The sequence below is a fragment of the Ictidomys tridecemlineatus genome, chromosome 1, assembly GCF_052094955.1.
Source record: "Ictidomys tridecemlineatus isolate mIctTri1 chromosome 1, mIctTri1.hap1, whole genome shotgun sequence".
Taxonomy (NCBI): domain Eukaryota; kingdom Metazoa; phylum Chordata; class Mammalia; order Rodentia; family Sciuridae; genus Ictidomys; species Ictidomys tridecemlineatus.
In genome coordinates this window covers 47,599,724-47,622,161 of record NC_135477.1, presented here as the reverse complement: position 1 = coordinate 47,622,161, position 22,438 = coordinate 47,599,724, and the positions used below count along the sequence as shown (strand labels likewise).

Sequence of the window (22,438 nt, the reverse complement as noted above, 5' to 3'; positions counted from 1 at the left end):
TTATATTGAAAGGTTGAATGTGTTATGTATTATATTGTATGGTTGTTTTTACATTCTCTTTATGATTGCCTTTCTTTTTTCTTGACTATTTCAAATAATTCTATGACCTTTTTAGGACAGAGGAAAAACCAAACAATATTTACTTTCCTTTCTTGAACTATATAATCAATCTGATAGATTCTTTCATTTTTAAAATTTACAGATTACCAAAGCTTTACCTGTGTGAATTCTGTCTTAAATATATGAAAAGTAAAAATATTTTGCTAAGACACTCCAAGAAATGTGGATGGTTTCATCCTCCAGCAAATGAAATTTACCGAAGGAAAGACCTTTCAGTATTTGAGGTAAGCATGTGTAAATATAAAGCACAGCCCTTTGAAACCTAGTATTACTAATTGTTGATTATGTATTTGTGATCAGTGTCTGGAAAGGACAAAGTATATTTAATTTTGGCACTGAAATCAGACTGCTCTTTTAAGTATCCCCATGTTTTAGAATGTTTAAGTAACCATATTAAGCAGCCTTTTAGATGGTTGAAGAATCCATACATACCACATTAACTTTTTTGTCTTCCCTGAACCACGTCTACACCAGATATATTCGAAGTGAAATTATGATTTTCTCAGCTCTTTGTACATTCCATTTTCTTTGTTGGAGAAATTAGCTTTGTTTAGCAGCTCCAGCCAATGTCTGGCAGGTGCTCACTCTTCCAGGGAATTGAGCAGCTGTATATATCTCCTCAATACACACCCACCTGTGTTTCCATCCAGTTCTTGGCAGGATGGATAATCCTTTTGGTGAGATCCTAGCAGATGTTGGGACTCACCCCCATTTGGGTGGATGGCCACCCCTGGAGAACTCTACTGTTCACAGGAACCCTTTGTGGCCATATGTCTGTCATGGTGGGTTTTTTAGAAGACATTTGTGTGTTTTCAAAATTGATTTAATGGGCTGGGGTTGTGGCTCAATGGTAGAGCGCTTCCCTAGCACGCATGAGGCATTGGGTTCAATCCCTGGCACCATATAAAATGAAATGAAATAAAATAAAAGTATTGTGTCTATCTACAACTAAAAAAAAATTAAAAATTGAATTAGTAGCAGGTCTTTGCCTCTATATAGTTTCATTGTTTAATTGTATTTTTATTTTCAGTTTCAAGGCTCCAGTTTTGCCGAGTTATTTGTTCCCTGAAGGCCTTATGCCTGTCTTTTATATTTTTGTCTATGTCTGTGTTATTGTCTGTTATTGGCTTCTGCTTTCTCTTTTCTCTCTACTCCAGTTGCATACTTTTTAAAAATTTTCTTCTCCATTATCCATCTCGTTGTGCTGTTTTCTTTCCTGAGTACTCAGAACAAGCTTTCCTTATACAGCAGGCAGTTTTACTTTGATTATAACATGTAGAAATATAGTTTTTAGTTTGGAATTGTTCAGGCTGAAGTGTACTGTTTTGCCTCACAGTTCTTTTTTCTCTGCCCTATAGTACTGCCATCATGGTTAGTAAGAGAAGATCATAGATTTCTCACATGCAGGCTCTTTCTCTCAGATAAGGTTTGGGTCCACTAGTTTTTACCAAGAATAATCAGAGAACACAGGATCCTCCATCTGTGGCTGGTGATTTTTTAAAACCTCTTTCTTGTAGTTCTATCAGGCTGTTTTGGCAAAATTGAAGAATGAAGGTTATCATTGCTGAGTAGTTTTGATGATACATTAGTTCTTATTAAAGGGTAGGCACTATTAACATTTCAAGCTGGATAGGTTTGTTTTTTGTTTTGTTTTTGGGTGTTAAACCTAGGACCTTGTGCATGCAACATTCAAGCAAGTAGTCTACCAACTGAGATACATCCCCAGCCCTGGATAGTTCATTTTTTTAGGGGTGTGCTATATATTATGTGGGATTTTTGGCAACATTGCTATTCTCTACCCACTAGGTGCCAGTGGTACCACTCCTCCCACTCTTGTGACAACCAAAAATGTTTCCAGACATAGCCAAATGTCCCATGGGAGTATAGCATTTCCCCCGGTGAGAACCAGTGGCTAAAGAGAAGCTAAGTACATATTGTGTGACCTTCTTGTTGTTAATGTTAGGATGCTACCCAGCCACCCCAACCATGGAGCTGTTTTCAATTCTGGGCTTAACTAGTGTGAACTTGGCTATTGGCTCCATCCTGGATGCTTTGGGTCCTTTCTTCTAACCAAAATAAAATGAAAATCACTGGTTTGTTGTTTCCCAAAGGACAAAACACATTGTTGGCCTTAAGTAATTATTAAATAAACCAGCATGAGTCAGCCTGTGGGGTTTAAGTTCTCAAAAATCCAGGGAGTCTTCTCAATGGCAAGATAATTGGTCTTGTTAGGCAGGTGAGAATGATGTGCTCTTCCAGGGCACACACTTTGAACCATATAGAGGTGAACGGGAAATATCAGAGGCAAGTTTGTAAAATTTATTCATACAAATATATAGTTGGAATTGATAAGTACTAAGGTTGCTATTCTAAAACCTGAGTTAATATTTCAAGTATAACATTTAGAAACCATTTAGCCATTTTCTAAGTAACTTGTAAAATAAATGAAGAATAATCACAGATTACTGTTTTCCTGTCTATCTTTCCCTTTTTCACATCTGATCAGAATTTTCAGCATTGTCATTTCTATTTCTGGTTCACAGATACATACATCTTCATCTTTCCATTTTGTGATATGCTATATTTCTGAAGGATTATACTCCCAAATACATAAAAATTTCCTTTAATTAAAGAAAGAATTGTTTCCTCTGTAACTGTTGCTGGTATTTGATTATGTTGCTATGTGTGGGACCTAGGTTTCATCCATGGGAAATAGTTATATGAAGTCTAAAAATAATTTTTGCAATATGAGAACCTGTATGGTTCACAGGAGACTTGAGAACGGTCAAGTTCATTGTTAAAGAGCTCTGGTTAGCAAATATCCATTTCCCCTAAGAAAAGTGCTAGGAAATCTGCTGTGCTTTCTGTTTTCAACGAGTAACTACATTTGATCAAAGAAATTGGCATCTGTGCCTAGCTTCTTGTCTATAGCCATCAGTATCACAGCTTGATTCTTTTATTTTGAAGAGAAGTAGACTGTAATCATGGTACTTATTGTAGGTTGAAATTCATCTCACTTTCTCTGTAAGTATTCCCAGCATAGAAATTTTATCTTTTCCAATTATATTTAAAATGATACTTGGGATAAAACCAAAATGGACCTGTTTTGCTAATCCACACTTCTTAAGAATCAGAAGAATACTGTTCATTTATTTTATTTTTATTTGAAGTCTTTTTAAAAACAACATAAAGTTTAATGTATTTGAAGTATTTTCATTTATTTATATTTCTTTAATTCAGATTTGTTTGGTTCAAATAAAGAAAAAAAGACACTCTTAATAATTTTTAAGTTGCAAGTAAAAATTATTCCATTGCTAGTGGTTTGTCCTTTCTTAAGATAGCTTAAAGAGAAAATTGAGCTTCCTTAAATTTACCCTAATTAAGAGAAAAGGTCAAATTCTAATTTTCCATGTGACAGCTGTTTTCTGGTTTGCTCTCAGTTTGTTTAATGAAATGTTTTAATCTTTCCATTTTAGATATGGAAATAAAATTTATACTTTCTGAGATACAATGTAGAAGAAACAATTTTATATTGGGTGATATTTCTATGTTAAATAATGGTGTCTGTTTCTTTTTGCTAGGTTGATGGGAATATGAGTAAAATTTATTGCCAAAACCTTTGCTTGTTAGCCAAGCTCTTCCTGGACCACAAAACCTTGTATTATGATGTCGAGCCATTCCTTTTTTATGTCCTTACAAAAAATGATGAAAAAGGCTGTCATCTGGTTGGATACTTCTCTAAGGTAAAACAAGAGCCAGCATGACCTTAATTTTCTTCTTTGAAATGTTTTTAGTAGAACCCAATTCTTTGAACAGAGCTTTCTTATGACTATAATTTGAATAAGTGGCACATGTTTCTGAAAAGCTCAGGTTCTTGTTTAGAACTCATTAAAAAACAAACAAACAAACAAACAAAAGAGCATGGTGCCTAGGAAGTGTGTAAGGATCCCAGCCCTGTGTGCTGTGTTGACTGTCAGCATCTTTGTGATGTTATAATTGCAGTCTTGTAGACCACCTGTCATCCTTGATTTTCCAAATGTTAACCTTATTTTTCATCTCCCCTTAAGTGGTATCAACGTGAAGGTTTTAATGTAATGTAACATTTAAGAGCCCACTCTCCTTTCTTCTTGTTGCCTTCCCCTCTGTGGTCAATAATGATCTCAGTGAGTTAGAACATTGACATTTGGACAGTCAGGCTGATACACTTGGCTCTCTTATTCTCTGTGCTATTATTTTAAATTCTGAAGCAGATTCACCTTACTGTTAACATGGGGAAGACCTGGAGATATTGAGGGGCAATAGCTTGTCTTTGTCATTGGAGCAGTTTTCTCTTATTCTTCTGCAGTAAGGCTACTGAGAAACAATAATTCATACATAGTAAAGAAGAACTGGGTTTTAAGATGGTTACCAGGTAGTGATCTTAGTTTTTTTTAGGTACCTAAGGAAATGGTCACATAAACAGACATGGTAATTTTGAGACTTATAGGCAGAAGGTAAACCATGCAAACCCTGTAATTTTTCTGATATATTTTTTCATGTTTGGTGGTAAGATAAATGAAATTTAATGAATCTACTTTTCTATAATGTAAATGGAATACTTTATAGAAGTGATGTTTTTATGGGGAATCAAAAGATAGAGTATATATGAAAATTATTGCAAACTATATTTATTCTAAATTTGAGAATCAACCATGAGACCATAACCAAAAGTAAGAATGAGAGCCAGCCAGCATTCATGGAAAACTGCCTCAATATTTTAATCCACATATTTGGCCAAACTTTTAAATGAATATGAAAAAAGTTAATTTGCACATTACAGTTCAAAAATTGTCAGAATTAACACAAAATAAAACAATAAATAGGAAACAGATTTATATAATTTGTAGGACACCTTACCTTTTATATAGGTATTTTAAGGTCTTTTTCTCTGAGTTTAAAATAATAGTGATCTTAATTGTCCTTCCTATTGGAAAATGCTGTTTCTTTAAATAGGTATGAGTTTAAACAGGGCTTAATGGTACCTGCCTTCCTTGTTATGCATTGAGTCTTACATTGACTTGTGGATAGTAACAATGCATACAATTGGTGGTGACTCTCTAAATATATATATATATATATATATATATATATATATATATATATATATATATATATCTTTGTTGTATTTATTTATCATTTTATGTGGTGCGGAGGATTGAATCCAGTACCTCACGCAAGCAAGGCAAGCGTTCAGCTACTGAGCTACAACCCCAGCCCCTGGTAGTCGTAGTGTTTCATTTTCTGCCTGTCTTTTCCCTGGGTGCTCAACAGCTTACTAAGAATAAGCTGAACTTTATTCTGTTTTGTTACAGATTATTCCATGTGTTAATATTTCAGAATACTAATACATTTGGCAGGATAGTGAAACAAAAATTAATCTAAAATGTATCCGTGTTTGGGGGCTGAGATTGTGGCTCAGAGGTAGAACGCTTGCTTGGCATGCATGGCCACTGGGTTCAAGCCTTAGCACCACATAAAAATAAAATAAAGGTATTGTGTCCACCTACAACTAAAAAATAAAATGTTAAGAAAAAAAGTAACCGTGTTAAAAGACTGGATTCTATTTCAGTTGGAATTGTGGAGGAGTTTGGCCCTTGGGGTTATATTAAATCAAATTCTAGTGGTTATCAAAAAGATGTGTTAAGGAGGGGGAAAGGATCGCTGTTGGTTTGGATTTCAAAATTCCCAATCTGGAAATAGTTCTGGACAATGAAAGGAATAGCATCAAGGATAAATCCTTTTAACCTAGAGCATATCTCTTTTTCCTTAGAGTGACCCATTATCTAACTTTGCAAAGTAAAATTAATTATTTGAACCTTTGCCATTGATGTGCACATCCAGTGATGGACATTTCATCTTCCAAAGAAAATGGACTCACATTATTGCTTCCTTCTCATTTTTTAGAGGTTCCACAGACAGCTACAAATGTGCAAAATTTGGGAGCTCATCTTTTTTACGAAGAAATCTTTAATTCTACCCTGTAGGGTTTTTTCCACAATCATTTCCTGTGATCTTTCAAATAGGTTCATTAAAGATCTGGGTGTTCTGAAGCAATTCTTTGATGTGGTTGATTCCATTTGTGGTCAATCTCATTTGTGGTTTGTATTTGGCCAGAGCTTTCACAAACTCAACAGCATTTTCCAGATCTTCTCTGTGTAGGTTTTGGCAGCTTCTGTCTACTCTGAATAAAATGTTGCTGCCCTGATGCCACATCCCATGATAATTGCAAAAAGTTTTTCAAGCAGTTTCTCATCATATTCTACCTAGTCTTTCTCTTGGTTTCAGACTGTTGGTGTTTTGCTCTCTTTTTTTGTCTGGAGGCTTTGGGGTTTCTGGTTGTTTTCCTTTTTGTTCTTTACTGTTTTCCTGGTTTGAAATTTAGTTATTTCTATATATCTTTTGGCCTTGACTTTTAACTTACAGTAGATTGTATTTGTGCACATCTCCTTACATGTCTACTATTTTAGTTTCACTGAGGCTTTTTCTCAAAGGCAAAAGATTGCTGTTGCAGAGGAGTAAATTATTATTTAGCAAAGTTGCCAACTATATTCTAACTTACTGCACTGGGTAACTCTCTGGATATTATTTTCTCAATCTCCCAAATTGTATGAACAAGGAAGGAAAGCATTTCTTACATGCTGTTTGTATTCTGTTTCATTTGGTTTATATTTCCTTGAATTCATTATTCATATTTTATGGTTTCAACTTTCAAGAATAAAGATTTGTGAGGCATGCCCAGAATTGATGAATTGTTGTTAGTTGGTTTGGTTAACACAATAGTATTATTTTGCTTGATGCTGACCTAACCTACTGCTCACCTGAGTATACTGTTTTACAAGGACAGTGGCAGGTGCAGGAATTGCCCACTTCAGCAGAGCTCTGACATACTTGATCTGTTTCTCCTTCCCTCAGGAAAAGCTTTGCCAGCAGAAGTATAATGTCTCCTGCATAATGATCATGCCCCAGCACCAAAGGCAAGGATTTGGACGGTTTCTCATTGATTTTAGTAAGTGAAGTGCTTTATTTACTTTCATGATCCAGGGAGCAGGATACAGTAACACATAAAACTTTATTTAACCTACTTTGGTGTTTCCATCAATAGATAATGGGATTTCTATTTATATTTACATAGGTTAGAAAATCTTCCTCAAGCGAAAAATTTACTGCTGCTCAGTTATTGTACTCTAGGAAATTGAGACTAGATCTCTTGTAGTGTCACTGGCTCACAAAGCCATTATGCTGAAGGAACTGGCGGAATTACATTCCATTCTATGGTGCTCATGCTCATTAGCACCAAAAGAGGCAATTATTTGCAATTAAATCTAAAGGAAATATTATTTAAAAGGATTTTCAGCTTTCTAAAATTTTGCCTGTAATCTTATAGGGTATAGAGTGGGAAAGGAATTTTTCCATTTACAAACACAATTCTTTAGGTAGCCTATCCGTAGCCTCACTAGTAGAAATAATTCTTATGTTGGTTTGTTTTAATTTCCCTTTTCTATTATGGAAGCTATTATAGTCTTTGTGTCTAGAGGTTTCCCAAGATACATTTATTTTATATACATTTTTTTATTTTATATATATTTTTATTTTATATACATTTATTTTATATTTTATATTTTATCTTCTGAGCCTCAATTAAAAATCAGTAGCACAAGATGTTTTTTAAAAAATGGTCATTTGTTTTTTCCTTGTTTATATTATATTAGGTGCATATAATGTTAAGATGGCATTTAGAGAAATGATTCAAATTATGCAGGTAACATGAAGGCTAGGAATCCCATGATACTAGTCATTTCTGGCTGTGTTAAAATCTGTCACTTGGAACTGTGTGCTTCTTGGTTATCACATTGCAGTTTGTTGACTGAAAGGAGGAAAATTTAGAATTATTGCATAATCTTCATAAGGCATATCAAATGTAAAAACCACAATGTAGATACAGTCACAAATCCATGAGAAAATATGTTACACCCAAATCTATATTATTAGTTTTTGTTTGGGGACAAAATAACTGCATACTAGTTTTGGACTGATTTGTACAATATATTGGCATTGAAAGATACAGTTTTATTTTAAAATAAGTAACTTTGGTTGATTACTTTAACATTTTTAGGTAACATTTTCCATTTGTAATTTATTACTCTAGTCTTACAGATTCTTTTCTGACCTAGTTTTCCCCAGGAGGGCCACCTTATTGGTATACCATTTTTATTTTACAGTCTGAGCTGTTAAAGTATTTCTAAGGGCAAAAATCATTATCTGTTCTGGAGTTTTTTGTGGCCATCATTCATAAGTTGTTCATACATATTGTTTCCAGTATGCATAGCAGCCATTTGAGTTAAACTTTCAATAGTATTTGTGTGCTTACAGAATAAGGCAAACTCTTTAGCTCGATATTCAAGATTTTTAAACACCTAGTTCCAACCCATCTTTACCCCTTTTTTTTTTTAAGTTCACTCATCTCTTTTTTTCTTAAATACTCTGAACATACCCCCATACCTCCATTCTTTGTCTATGCAGTCCCTTCCCTGACATGACTGCTTGCTCCTTTCCAGTCTCTGTCTATTCAGTTCTGAGCATTGTTAAGAGCTGGCTCAAGAGCTGCTGCCTTTTGATTCCATCTCCTGGAATTTCATCTCATATCCTTCTTGACTCCATATTCTATACTATTGCACTTAACCACCCTTTTTGCTTCTTTGTAGTAATCATCAATGTACATGTCATGCATTCAACTTATCATAACCTCTTTAGATGCCTTCTTATTTGTATCTAGTAGGACAGTTTCCTCAGTAATCTGCATGAGATATGTTTTTGTTGATAATAATGAAATCTTCAAAGTGATGTGGTTGCTGCCCACAATAATTTTCTACATAAAATTCAAAAGGAACTGTTACTTACCAGGTAAGAATTCAAGCTCTAATTATAGTAGGATCTCAGTTGTACAACATGATCTGGTACTAAGGCCTTCCCCATGACACAAATGGCCCAGGTAACAGAGACTTTCCTTCAAAGGCTGAAGCTTTATATTTTTATGTATTTTAGTGGTTCAGATTTTTTTTTCTTTAAATCAGGTATCATTCACTAACTGTTTTTAAAAGAAACAGGAGATTGGAGGATAGACTTGGGTTTACAGCCCACTCTACCATCCCCTGCCATTTCTCAGACCTGTGCCCGGGTAAGTTGCCTGGCCCAAATGAGGATCCCTGAAATGCCTCCTCTCAGAGACCTTGGGAGGACAGAGAAACCTGGTATGGTGGTGACACTTAAACCCTGTCAGAATGGCACTTGTTTGGAGGTGTCCTTGTCATCTGGGAGCTTTTAGTTCCAGAGAACTCAGTAGGGCCTGACTCTTACAAGAACACTTCTCAAGAGGGTCCTTTGAACCTCACTGGAGATTTGACAACCCCTTCCATGAGGAACATTTTCAGAGCTGACAAGAAACCATCCTCTTCCTGCCAGGATAAGTAGAGGGGCACTTCACTTCTATGTGAGCACAACCAAAGCTTGATGAGACTTGGAACAAGAGGGCCCTTTTGCATTGGAGACACCCAAAGCAGGGAGGCTGACTGTTCCTGACTCTTTCAGGGCTTGTTCCTCCTAGAATCTGTAGGTTTTGGCTCCTAGATATCTGCTTCCTTCCCATCCTCCAGGGCTTTTCTCCAGAACAGACTCAGGCAAGGGCCTCTAGGAGACTCTCCAGTTCTAGTTTCCACAGTGCCTTCCCCTCTGTGGGCTGAAGTTTATCCTACTGTGTCAAAAGGAAATTGGAGGAAATGATTCTCAAGGTCCGTTTCTGAACCAATGGTCCACCTGTCTGTGAAGGGCTAAGACTTCCTCTGATCTGAGAAAGGATTTTTAGATTCCCAAGAGGGGTACTATAAAGGCTAAGGCTAACAGTTTATTTTATTTTGATTGTTTTAGTGAAAAATGTATTTGAGTCTACCTTGTATTTTCAAACATGAACTACAAAATGCAGACAAACCTTTTCTGAATGACAATATTGTGATCATTTCCATTCCCAGGATGTGAACAGGCAAGGTGATGCTGAGGGTCAGATTCTAGATTTTCTTTCCTGTACCTGTTGCATTGTGCCTATACTAGAGTGGATTAAGGAGTGTAATGAAAGATTTGAATAAAGTTGAAAGGGAATTGTTATTCTTCCCTTAAAGAAGAGGCTGAGGGAAGAGTGGTTCTGTTTTTTGTTGTTGTTGTTGTTTTTCAGTGCTAAGGATGGAACTTCTATCCTTACATTTGCTACCACTGCCTATCCCTACCCCTGGGGGAAAAGTTTTATAACACTCAGGGACCACAGGAACTGATGTAAACTCAATAGAAATTCAGTTTAAAACCAAAAGAATCTCTTAGCCATAGAAGTTTTTTAAAGAAGATAGAACAGGCTGCTGAAAAAATTGAAAGTATCTCCTGGGAAATTATTTAAAATAATAGCAGATAAACATCTTCCCAGAACTATTTAGATCCCCTCTTTGCTGAGGGAGGGCATGGATCACTTATAATCATTTTTGACCTCTTTATTCAATGGTCAGGGCAATAAAGGAAAACTAGGATTGGAGGTTTTCTTTTTTAATTTTTTTAATATGTATTTTTAGTTGTAGTTGGACACAACACCTTTATTTCACTTGTTTATTTTTGTATGTGGTGCTGAGGATCACCCAGGTTCATGCACGTGCAAGGCAAGCACTCTACTGCTGAGCCACAACCCCCAGCCCCAGGATTGGAGGTTTTCTAAAATCTGTTCTGGTTTGTAAGGAACCTTCTAATGGTTTAATTTATTTCTTCTTTGTACATGAGTCTGGGGTCTTTTGATCAGGGTAGCGTTTTCAGTAAGTATAAATAAAATTGTAAAACTCGAAAATCTTTGTTTTGTTTATGATTGCTAGTTTAGCAAGCTGAAACAAGATGCAGACAAAGTAAAAGCTATCATAGCCCCCTTGCACCCTGAACCGTAGGCATGATTAAATATAATAAGGAACTACAAATACAGGACTTTGGTCACTGTTCTCCAGAATAATGGAAAAGGTGGAAGGGTCATCTGTGGGGCCAAATGCTGCCCTTATTCCGGAATAAGTTGTTTGTCTCTAGCTTCCTAGGACAGGTTGTCTGGGATTTGTCAGAGCAAGGCTCCCCAGGAGGCAATTGCAGAGCTTGACCGACATGACTGAAGACCACTAACTCCCAGACTACTCATAAACTACCTCATGGGTATTGTGGCTATGCTCAAAATCTACCTTGGTGGGCAAAAGGGTGACTGTCATGGCTGAAGCTGATTCCACATTCTTTTCTGGACTCTGATATTCCCTCTATTCCTTAGGAATTTTTAAAGTCCCCCCCCCCATCTCTTGTCTCCATCCACAAACTCATGCATGCATATGCATATACATAAATGACCACCAGTCTATATCCCCAGGAGACATCTGGACTTTAGAGAAGTCCCCTTTCCACAAGACTTCTGCAATTATTGTTATAAGCCCTCCCACAGGCAAGGCCAAGGGCTGCTCTTCCCACAGGACACTGCCAAGTACTAGGGTACCAGAGTGTTTGCTGGTGGACTCCTGTTTCCAGAGCCACTGAGCAGTGAATGCTTGACTCATCTCACTATTTTTCTTTTTAATTTTGAAATTATTTCAGACTTAGAAGAAAGTTATCAAAATATCACCAAAAATGCCCATAATTCTCCACCTAGATCCTCCACATTAACATTTTATCACATCAGCATTATTATTCTCAACATCTCCCTCCCATGTATATGATAATTTATCATTTTGAGAGTAAATGGCAGACATGTTCTACCTTTACCTCTAAACATCGCAGTGTCTTATGCTTTTATACATACTCAAAATACAAATTATCAAAACCAAGAAATTAATGTTAATTTAGCAGTATCATCAAATTCTACATATTTCATTCAGCTTTCTATTTTTTTTTTTTTGTTATCACAGATTGAATTTAGGGGCACTTAACCACTGAGCCACATCCCCAGCCCTATTTTGTATCTTAATTAGAGATAGGGTCTCACTGAGTTGGTTAGTACTTCGCTTAGTTGCTGAGGTTGGTTTTGAACTCATAATCGTTCTGCCTCAGCCTCTGGAGCCACTGGGATTACAGGCGTGCACCATTGCACCCGGCTTCTTCATTCATCTTTCAGTATTTGCCAGTTTTCACTTATGTCCCTTCAGTGGGGTTTAAAAACAAAACAAAACTCTGTCCAAGATCACAGGTTATTAAGTCTCTTAAATTTATTTATTTTTTTTTAGAGAATTTTTTTTAATATTTATTTTTTAGTTTTTCGGCGGACACAACATCTTTGTTTGCATGTGGTGCTGAGGATCGAACCCAGGCCGCATGCGAGCGCGCTACCGCTTGAGCCACATCCTCAGCTCTCTTAAATTTATTTTAACCTGGTATAGTACCTAGTCATTTTTCACTTTGTTTTTCATTATTTCAACATTTTTGAAGTGTACGTGTCTCTTATTTTACAGTGTCCCTCTTTTGGGCTTCTGTGATGTTTCATCATGATTAGATGCAGGTTATATACTTTTTGGCAAAAAATACCAGAAAAGTAATGTTGGGTCCTCCTTGATGCCTCTCACTAGTATCACATAATAATATATTTGTCCCATTATTGGGTTACGGTGGTTTCTGCTGGTTTTCTTCACTGTGAAATTACTGTTTTCCTCTTTGTAATCAGTAAGTACATGGTAAGAAGATACTTGAGGATTATATAAAAATCTTATTTCTCTTCCAATTTTTACCTGCCAGTTTCAGCATTCATTTATTCTTTTTTTAATTTTTAATTTTAAAATTTATTTTAATTAGTTATACATGACAATAGAATGCATTTATGCACTTTGATATACATAGATGGAATATAATTTCTCATTTTACTGAATGTACATGTTGTAGAATCACATTGGTCACACAGTCACAAATATACATGAAGTAATACCATCTGTTTTTTCTATTATCCTTCCTATCCCCACATCCCCACCCCTCCCCTCCCTTCACTTCCCTCTACCTAATCTAAGGTAAGTCTATTCTCTAGTTTCCTTCCCCCTTTATTGTGAAGTAGCACATGCATCAACATTTGGCCTTTGGTTTTTTGGGATTGGCTTATTTTGCTTAGCATGATATTCTCCAAATCCATCCATTTAATGGTAAATACCAAAATTTCATTCTGAGTAATATTCCATTGTGTGTGTGTTTTATCACATTTTCTTTGTTTATCTACTGAAAGATACCTAGGCTGGTTCCATGTTTTAGTATTGTGAATTGAGCTGCTATAAACACTGACGTGGTGGCTATATCACTGTAGTATGCTGATTTTATGTCCTTTGTGTATAGACTGAGGAGTGGGATTGCTGGGTCAAATGGTGGTTTCATTCCAAGTTTTCTGAGGAATCTCCATACTGCTTTCCATGGTAGTTGTACCAATTTGTAATCCCATGAGCAATGATGAGTGTACCTTTTCCCCCATGTCCTTGTTAACATTTATTGTTGCCTATATTCTTAAAGATTGCCATTCTGACTGGAGTAAGATGAAATCTTAGTGTAGTTTTGATTTACATGTCTCTTAATTGCTAGAAATGTTGAACACTTTTTCATATATTTGTTGATCGATTGTTATTTCTTCTTCTGTGAAGTGTCTATTCAGTTCCTTAGCCCATTTGTTGATTGGGTTATTAGTTTTTTTTTTTTTTTTGGTGTTAAGTTTTTGGAGTTCTTTATATATCCTAGAGATTAATGCTTTATCAGAGATGCATGGGGTAAAGATTTTCTCCCAATCCGTAGGCTCTCTCCTCACATTATTGAATGTTTCTTTTGCTGACAAGAAGCTTTTTAATTTGAATCTATCCAATTTATTGATCCTTGATTTTACTTCTTGTACTTTAGGGATCTTGTTAAGGAACTCAGATTGTAGGCTGATAATGGTGAAGATTTGGGCCACTTTTTCTTCTATTAGGCACAGGGTCGCTATTCTAGTGCCAAAGTCTTTGATCCACTTTGAGTTGATTTTTGTGCAGAGTTAGAGCTACATATGGATTTCCAGTTTTACCAGCACCATTTAGTTGAATAGGCTTTTTTTTAATACTTATTTTTAAGTTGTTGATAGACTTTATTTTATTTATTTGTTTGTTTGTTTGTTTGTTTGTTTGTTTATATGGTGCTGAGAGTCAAACTTAATGCTTCATGCATGCTCGACCAGCGCTCCACCACTGAACCACAGCCACAGCCCCTCCTCCTTTTAATTGGTATTCTGTAAGGAAGAACTTTTCCTTTTTCCCAATTCATTGAATTATTCATCTACTTATTCATGTAATTGTAAACTCATGGGTTTTTAATTCTGTAAAATAGAATAAAATTACTACCTATTGATTTTGGTGTTTCTAAAACATCAGATTGTCTCAAACATAAATTGTTTCAAACTGCTTCAAGCTATCTTTTTGGCCCTTTGGACATGTTCTCATTCTTTGAATATTTCCTTGCTTTCTGATACAATATGTTGTTCCAGATTCATCTTATTCTTATCCTTTCCTTTAGCTAGCCAAGGACTCACCCATTCCTCCTAAAGGCCTTAGTTCCTTAGAGTAGATAACATTGCTTTTAGAAAGCACTGTCTGGGCTGGTTGCAGTGGTGCATGTCAGTAAACCAAGTGACTTGGGAGGCTGAGGCAGAAAAATTGCAAGTTCATGACTAGTCTCTGCAACTTAGTGGGGCCCTAACCAACTTATGAGACCCTATCTCAAAATAAAAAATACATTAAAAAAAAAAAAAACCACCTGCGGATGTTGCTCAATGTGGAAGGAAGGAAGGAAACATCTGGTCACTGGCATACTTATTGCTACTGGAGCATCACTGTTTTTAGGCCCTCTCAGATATAGAGATAGGAAAGGATATTTATATGTGTTTGTAACTCAGACTTTCACTATCCAAAATGTATTTTATTTATGTGTTTTATCTTAGACTGAACATTTAAGTAACTTCAGAATTGCTAACACATACCAATGAGAAAACTAACCTCTTAACTAGAGGTCAGTGTTCATGTACAGTTCCTTTTGACTTTATCCTTAGTATTTCTTAGTATATTTAGTCACAAGACATTACTTGGATTAGTTTCTTTAAAAATTTTTTCTTCTTTGTGGTTATATTATTCATTGACATACAGTTAGGCTTATTTATTTTCAGTTTTACTATTTTCCCCCCTCCATCCCCTGTCTTTAAAAAAAATTAAAGTCATGCCCAGTACAGTGGCACACACCTGTAACCCCATGACTCCAGAGGCTGAGATCAAAGGATCACAAGTTTAAGGCTGGCCTCAGCAAGACCCTGTCCAAAAAAAAAACAATGAAAAGGGTTGGGGATGTAGCTCATTGTTAAGGTGCTCTTGGAATCAATTCCTGGTACCAAGAAAAAAATTAAAAGTTAGAATATAAAACATGAGCATGATTTCAAAATGGAAACCATACTAAAGGGTACACTTAAATGTCTACCACTTCCCTTATCCCCTTTACATTCTCATTCCCTGATCCTTACTGTTTCTTTTAGTTCAAATGAGCAGCTAACTGGTTTTTCTCATTTCTCCTCCTTTATTACATAAAATGTAACATGCCATAATCTTCTGTGTTTTGCTTCTTTTCATTAATAATATATCCTGAATATCACTTCATAGAGATTTTTTATTCTCTTAACAGCTGTTTCATATTCCATTGTGTGGAGGTATATAGTTGATTGATTCACCCCCTTCCCTATGTATGGGGCTATAGATAATTTACAGTATTTTTGCTATTTTAAAGGTGCTTTAGTGAGCTATCTTGGTCATGTTTTTACTGATATAATTTATTTTATAGTAGTTATAGTATATAATATGTACTCCAGTGGTTCCATTCTGATTGGCTGGGTGATAGCTGAGCAAACAATTCTTTTTTTTCTTGGATCCATAGAACCAGGACCCTGCCTGATAGCAGAGACCCTGGGAAACCAGCTGACTCAGCTTCTGCTGAATGGGAGAACAGCATTGTAGCTGGTGTTGAGAGAGGATGGCATCCTCACTCACCATGAGTTTATGCATTTATCAGATTCCAAACTGGGGGACGAAGGAGGATGAGAATTCACTTTCTTGATTTTTTTACCTCTCTGATTCAGCCTTTATTGATTGAGGGACTCTAGTCTACACTCTGCTAAATACCAGTGACAAAATGGAGACAACAGATCTTGCTGGGTGGTCAGGTTCATTGATGAGTCAACAGTTGCTGTACAGTATATTTGTACTGGATGCTTTGAGAGCTCACAGGAAGTTGAAGTGAAAACATTCCAGGCTGAATGGTGGAATGTAGGCTGAGAGAACTATCATACTCAACAGCATGACCACATGAGGAAGCATTTTAGATGTTTAAGTGACTACAAAAGAGACTCTAGGTAGATTAAAGAATCATATGATTAACCTAAAACCTAAAATAAAATGGACACAAGAACATTAAAAAGTTAAAAGAATATACAGTTACTTATCTAATCTTTAGATGGTCAAAGAAATTCTGGGCATCAAAGCAATGAAAGAAGTAATGAAAAAAAGTATGCAGGTGAACTTGATTATAAAAATCTGAAACTTCAGTGTGGTAAAAAGTATTGATATTGGACTGGGGTTGTGACTCAGTGGCAGAGCACTTGCCTCTCACATGTGAGGCACTGGGTTCGATCCTCAGCCCCACATAAAAAAATAATAATAAACAAAGATATTGTGTCCATGTATAACTAAAAAAATACTGAAAGGAAGAAAAGGTATTGACATTTAGCTAGACAGTGCATTCCTGTAATCCTAGTAACATAGGAGGCTGAGGCAGGAGGATTATAAGTTTGAGGCCAGTCTGGGTGACTAAGGGAGACCCTGTCTCAATTAAAAAATTAAATGGACACAGAGGATGTATCCAGGGTAGAACATTCTTGGGTTCAATCCCTAGTATTGAGGGTGTATTAAAAGCAAGAATAATGGGAAAGGTGTTTGCATCAGATATGCCAGGGTATAAGTTTGGGTATCCATGTGCTGCTTTCCATGAATGCCAGAGCTCAGCAAGGGGCCTGTATTCAAGGAATCTGCTGGAAGTTGTTGGCGTGATATGGTTGCTGAAGCTATAGATGTAAGTGAAGACAGCCAGTGAAGAGAGTGTAAGGAAAAAGAGCTGAGGATAGAGTGTTTAAAGTTGCAACATCTCAAAAGCTAATCAAGAATGTGGAGCTTATTGAGGAAATTGGAAAACGTCCAGAAATTGGAAGAAAATCAGGAGAAAATGTCAGGAAAAGCAGAAGATGTCAGCCTTTCAATTGCAGCAGTAACAATAATCATAATCACAGCTGACATTTCTAGAGCACTTGCTGTGTGTCAGGCACTGTCACCTGAATTACACACATTAACTTAATTCTCAGAGAAAGCTATGAGGTAAGTTACTGTTATCATCTGTCTTTGGGGGTCATAGAGACACTAAGAAACTCAGGTTTAAGGTCTTTTCCCAGCCGGTATTCAGTGTCCCAGAGAAAATGGGGTAAGATGTATATTTTGGAGAACTATGATTTAAGTGGAATTAAACAAAGCAAACTGAAAAGTTTGACCGTCAAGGGCTGGGGCACAGAAACCTGGTTGTTTTAAGCTGGGAAGACTGGAACACTGGGAGATGTGTTTGTGTGTGTGTGTGTGTGTGTGTGTGTGTGTGTGTGTATTCCTACCCCCCTAGCTAACTATACATTCAGGCATTTTTAAAATTAGTATCTGAATACTTGGGAATGATCATAAAAATTTGTCAGCAGGTTCAGTTCTTGGCTTTCTTTATTCAGTCTTAAAGTATACAGTGTCAGGGTTGTGTTCATGGAACAAGTCTGTAACCACAGGAAATGAGAGTGAATAAATTAGGCGTTCACTTCAGGAAATTCACTTTGCTGGCATTTTCTGTGATATGTTGAGGGTTTCACCTTGGCTTTCATGAGGTTGTATACTATTTAAAACTGAGTCCCTAATTAGTTTGTGCTGCTGGAAGATGGGTACAGGTGAACTGGTGTAATGCCTCCAAGTTATGAAATTTATGTCTTAAGCATGATGAGCCATGTGCTTCCACTTATTCTCTTAAAAATGATGCTCAACTCACAGCACATGGTTTAAGAAAAGTAGGAAATACAATAAACATTTAAGGAAAGATGTTTTAGAGGAACAGAATATCTCTATTCTACTTGTGCACTAAAAGCATTAACTGGTGTGATTTTCATACCTCATTCTCCTCCCTTCTGATTCTAACAGCAGAGATCTCTTGCTTATGTGAAACTACTACCTGCATCCCTGGGGATTCATCCTCTTCACAGCTCCTAGCTGATTTCTTGAGGAAGTGCTTCTTAAGCCGAGAAAGGCATTTTCTTCCTAGTTTCCTACTTCCTGCATCTCTGCCTTTCTAAGTCCATGAAGCAGACTTCAGAAAAAAAGTCCTGTGCTTCATGTCTGCCTAGAGGATATGATTCCAGGAAGCTAAGCATGGCCTCTCAAAGAGAAAAATTTCTCCCTTGTGTGCTGGCCACAGGCTTAAATGTTGTATTATATGATATCTGAATATAGGAATTTCTTTCATAGTAGTTTTGGCTGCTGGCTATTAACTTCCAGTTTTAACATTTCCAGTAGACCTTTTAAAAGAAAAAAAAACTTTCAACTTTTTCAAAACAAAAGATACCTCAAAACAATTTACATAAAACAAGAGTAATTTTTAAGCAGTGATTTAGAGTAATTTCATCCTACATGGAAATTGATTCTTGGAATAAGGTTTTGATACTAACTGGCCTGCCTCCTGTGGTAAGTAGGATTTGGGTTCCATTAAGTGGTTTTATCTGACAGTTGGCAAGACCTAAGGAATCCATGAGTGTACAGGAGTCAATAGCTTTTCTCAGAGGGCAAGTTGAGGATGACATTTTTTAGAGGCACTGACCATTAAAAAAAAAAAAAAAAAAAAAAACCTAGGCTGAGCAGGTAGAAAGTCATTTAGAAAGTTGTGTAGGTTTTTTACATATGTTTTGTTCATGTCCTTCACCAGAAGGAACTTTCATGAGGCAGGGCTTAGTTCTCTACTGGATTTCCTGGAAGAGCCTGATGCTTAGTATGTTCTTATTATTTGTAAAACAAATGTTAAATGAATTAACAGGGAACAAGTTTCCTAATGTGCTTTCTCTTGTCATGTGTGATTCTCAGGAAAAATCTGTCTTACTAGAAAGTATCAGTCAGCACTAGTATACTTCCTGGTGTTGTCAGGTGTGTCTGCTCTCTTAGGAGGCCTGGAGCTTTTGTTGGGGTTCAACCTCTGTCAAGATCACTTAAAATTGCAGCAGTAAGAATATTGGTCAGAGGAAAGGGGAGCTGTGACACAAATCATATTTACACAAAGTTGGCCCCAGGCATACTTCTCTTCTTACCTTTTCTTGTCAGATAATTAATTTGTGATGCATTTATTTTAGAAGGAAAATTCCAACAGTAGTCATGAGAAGTTGTAAATAAAGCTTCCTTTTTGCTCAGCTTTTCCAGCAGCCCTCCCTGGTGAACAGTCAAGCAACCATTAAGGAATAAGAAGTTGTGCATTAGAATTGGTGCTCAGAGATTATGCTAAGTGAAGCTAGCCAATCCCTAAGAAACAAATGCCAAATGTCTTCTTTGATATAAGGAGAGTAACTAAGAACAGAGCAGGGAAGAAGAGCATGAGAAGAAGACTAACATTAAACAGGGATGAGAGGTGGGAGGGAAAGGGAGAGAGAAGGGAAATTGCATGGAAATGGAAGGAGACCCTCAGGGTTATACAAAATTACATACAAGAGGAAGTGAGGGGAAAGGGAAAAATAACACAAGGGGGAGAAATGAATTACAGTAGAGGGGGTAGAGGGAAGAGGGGAGGGGAGGGGGATATATCAAGAACTATGTAATGTTTTGAACAACCAATAAAAAAAAGAAAAAAAAAAAAGAATTGGTGCTCAGGTCTTTCCTAGCCTTATTAAAGAATGGGACCTCTACCCTAGACACTTGTTGAAAGACACTGGGCCAGCAACTGTGTCCTCTGGGTGTTTGCTGAGTTTTGGAAGACTCATTTTGACCTGTGTAATCAAGGATAATGATGACATATATTTTAATAGGATTCTAGTCTGTAATATAATAAGGAAAATGGCTATTTTTCCTTATTTGCTCATTATAATACTTTGCGCTAAAAGCCTTTGCCATTACTGTTTTATTACATTGAGCTGAAGCACGATATATTTTAATATGCTAAAGATAACATCAAGGTTGAAAATTGAGCTCTGGGTGATTTATTCAGAGGTAGACTGTTACAGAATGCATTGAAATGAGTTGCGTGAGGCAGTGCAGCCAAAAGATACATTATTTATGTATCTTTTTTTAAACTAAGTTTGTCATAAATAAGAGCAAATAAATAGTTCTTATAGAATAGTTTGTATTCATTGCTTCAATGAAAACATTGTAAATATGAAACATATGGTCTGCAGACTCTCATTTTTCCTGAAAGATACTGTTTTGCCTTAGGTAGCTTTTTCAAGTTTTGTCATGCAGGTGAGTTTTTTTGTTTGTTTGTTTGTTTTCTGTCTGGGTTTCTAACATTGATTGGCATTTGTGTTGAAAAGCATGTTGAAGCCCACTACGGGACAAATTCCATTCAAATAATTAGCAAATAACCTAATCTTTAGCAGTGAATGGAACCTTAGCCTCAGCATCAGGAGGACAGGACTTGTTCACTGATGAACTTGATGCCACAAGCATAGTGCGTAGTACACGGTAGGTGCACATTAATGGTTTGTTAAGGGTATAAATGAACAAACGAATGCCTGATCAGTTCATCTTCTTCTTTATATCCATTTCAGCACTTATCAGGTATATTTAGCTAGCTTCTGATAGATTTCAGATCTTCTCAGTCTTTTGTTTTTTCCCATTACCTATCCCTTCATACCTCCCTTCTGCAGACATGCTTTACAGACTATGCCAAGGATGGCCTAAGTGATGCACATATAAGAATAAGTGAGGGCCTAGGGTTGTAGCTCAGTGGTGGAGTGCTTACCTAGCACATGTGAGGCACTGGGTTTGATCCTCAGCACCACAATAAAAATAAGTAAATAAAATAAAGATATTGTGTCCACCTACAACTTAAAAAAAAAAAGAATAAATGATCTAGTCCTTGCCTATAGGATAGTGGGAGTCATAAACAAAAGGGATTCATCTCATTTAACCTCTGTGATGTGAGATACACACAAGGCGCTGGTAGTCCAGGAATGAAGGAGAGTGCTTTCAATTCTTTATTCCATTTTCCTAGTTAAGATATATGTAAGGGAAGCATTTTTCATTGTTAAAACAAGATCAAGAAAGATTTTGTTTTGATTGGTTAAAATTAGGACAATACCTGGTTTGATTTCAAGGGAACTATACCCCTTGAACGTATTTCCCAGCTTATAGTAGAGATATTGTGTTTGATGTAAAATATTCTAAGATAAATGTATGCTAACCCCTTCCATAATTTCAGGTGGTTGTAAGGTAATATTTTGTTTGCTTGCTTTTAAAAAAAAAATCAATTTGTTTGGGGTAAAACAAAAGATTTCTCTTGGGCTGGAGCTGTGGCTCAGTGGTAGAGCGCTTGCCTGGCATGCATGAGCCATTGGTTTTGATCCTCAGCACCACATAAAAATAAAATAAAGGTATCATGTCCATCTACAACTAAAAAAATACATAGAAAAACAATTCCCTTAACTTATTTAGCATTTATGTTAGAAAAATACTATATAGAAAGTATCCTCTACAGATTTGTGACTAATATTCATGCTACCTTTTCATGTTTACAGCCTTAAAAACCTTTGTATTGTAATTATTTATATTGAGTCCTGATTTGGGCTAACACCACAGAGGAACTTTTTTCAACAAAAATGTTTTAATATTCTAAAATGCATAAAAATAATTGAGTGGTGGGCTGGGAATGTGGCTCAAGTGGTAGCGCGCTCGCCTGGCATGCGTGCGGCCCGGATTCGATCCTCAGCACCACATACCAACAAAGATGTTGTGTCCGCTGATAACTAAAAAAAAATAATAAATATTGAAAAATTCTCTCTCTCTTTCTCTCTCTTTAAAAAAAAATAATAATTGAGTGGGTTAAAAGCGATTTTGTTATGCATGTAACTATTTGTCCATGTTGAAGAAAACCTTTAGTATAATTATATGGCAGAAGGTATTGGGGGAAAAGTGTTGCTGAAATCATGAGG

The 22,438-nt window shown here is 36.3% G+C and overlaps 1 protein-coding gene across 4 annotated transcripts in view; it reads left to right on the top strand.

Moving 5' to 3' along the window:
• Kat6b (lysine acetyltransferase 6B) overlaps nt 1-22,438 on the top strand; it is a 188,088-nt gene that overhangs the window by 142,495 nt on the left and 23,155 nt on the right. For all 4 annotated transcript variants that reach the window (XM_021726706.3, XM_005325885.4, XM_005325886.3 and 1 more), the window contains exons 11-13: nt 203-344; nt 3,702-3,863; nt 7,072-7,165. In XM_021726706.3, coding sequence (XP_021582381.1) covers nt 203-344; nt 3,702-3,863; nt 7,072-7,165 — 398 coding nt within the window. The remainder of the gene's footprint in view (nt 1-202; nt 345-3,701; nt 3,864-7,071; nt 7,166-22,438) is intronic.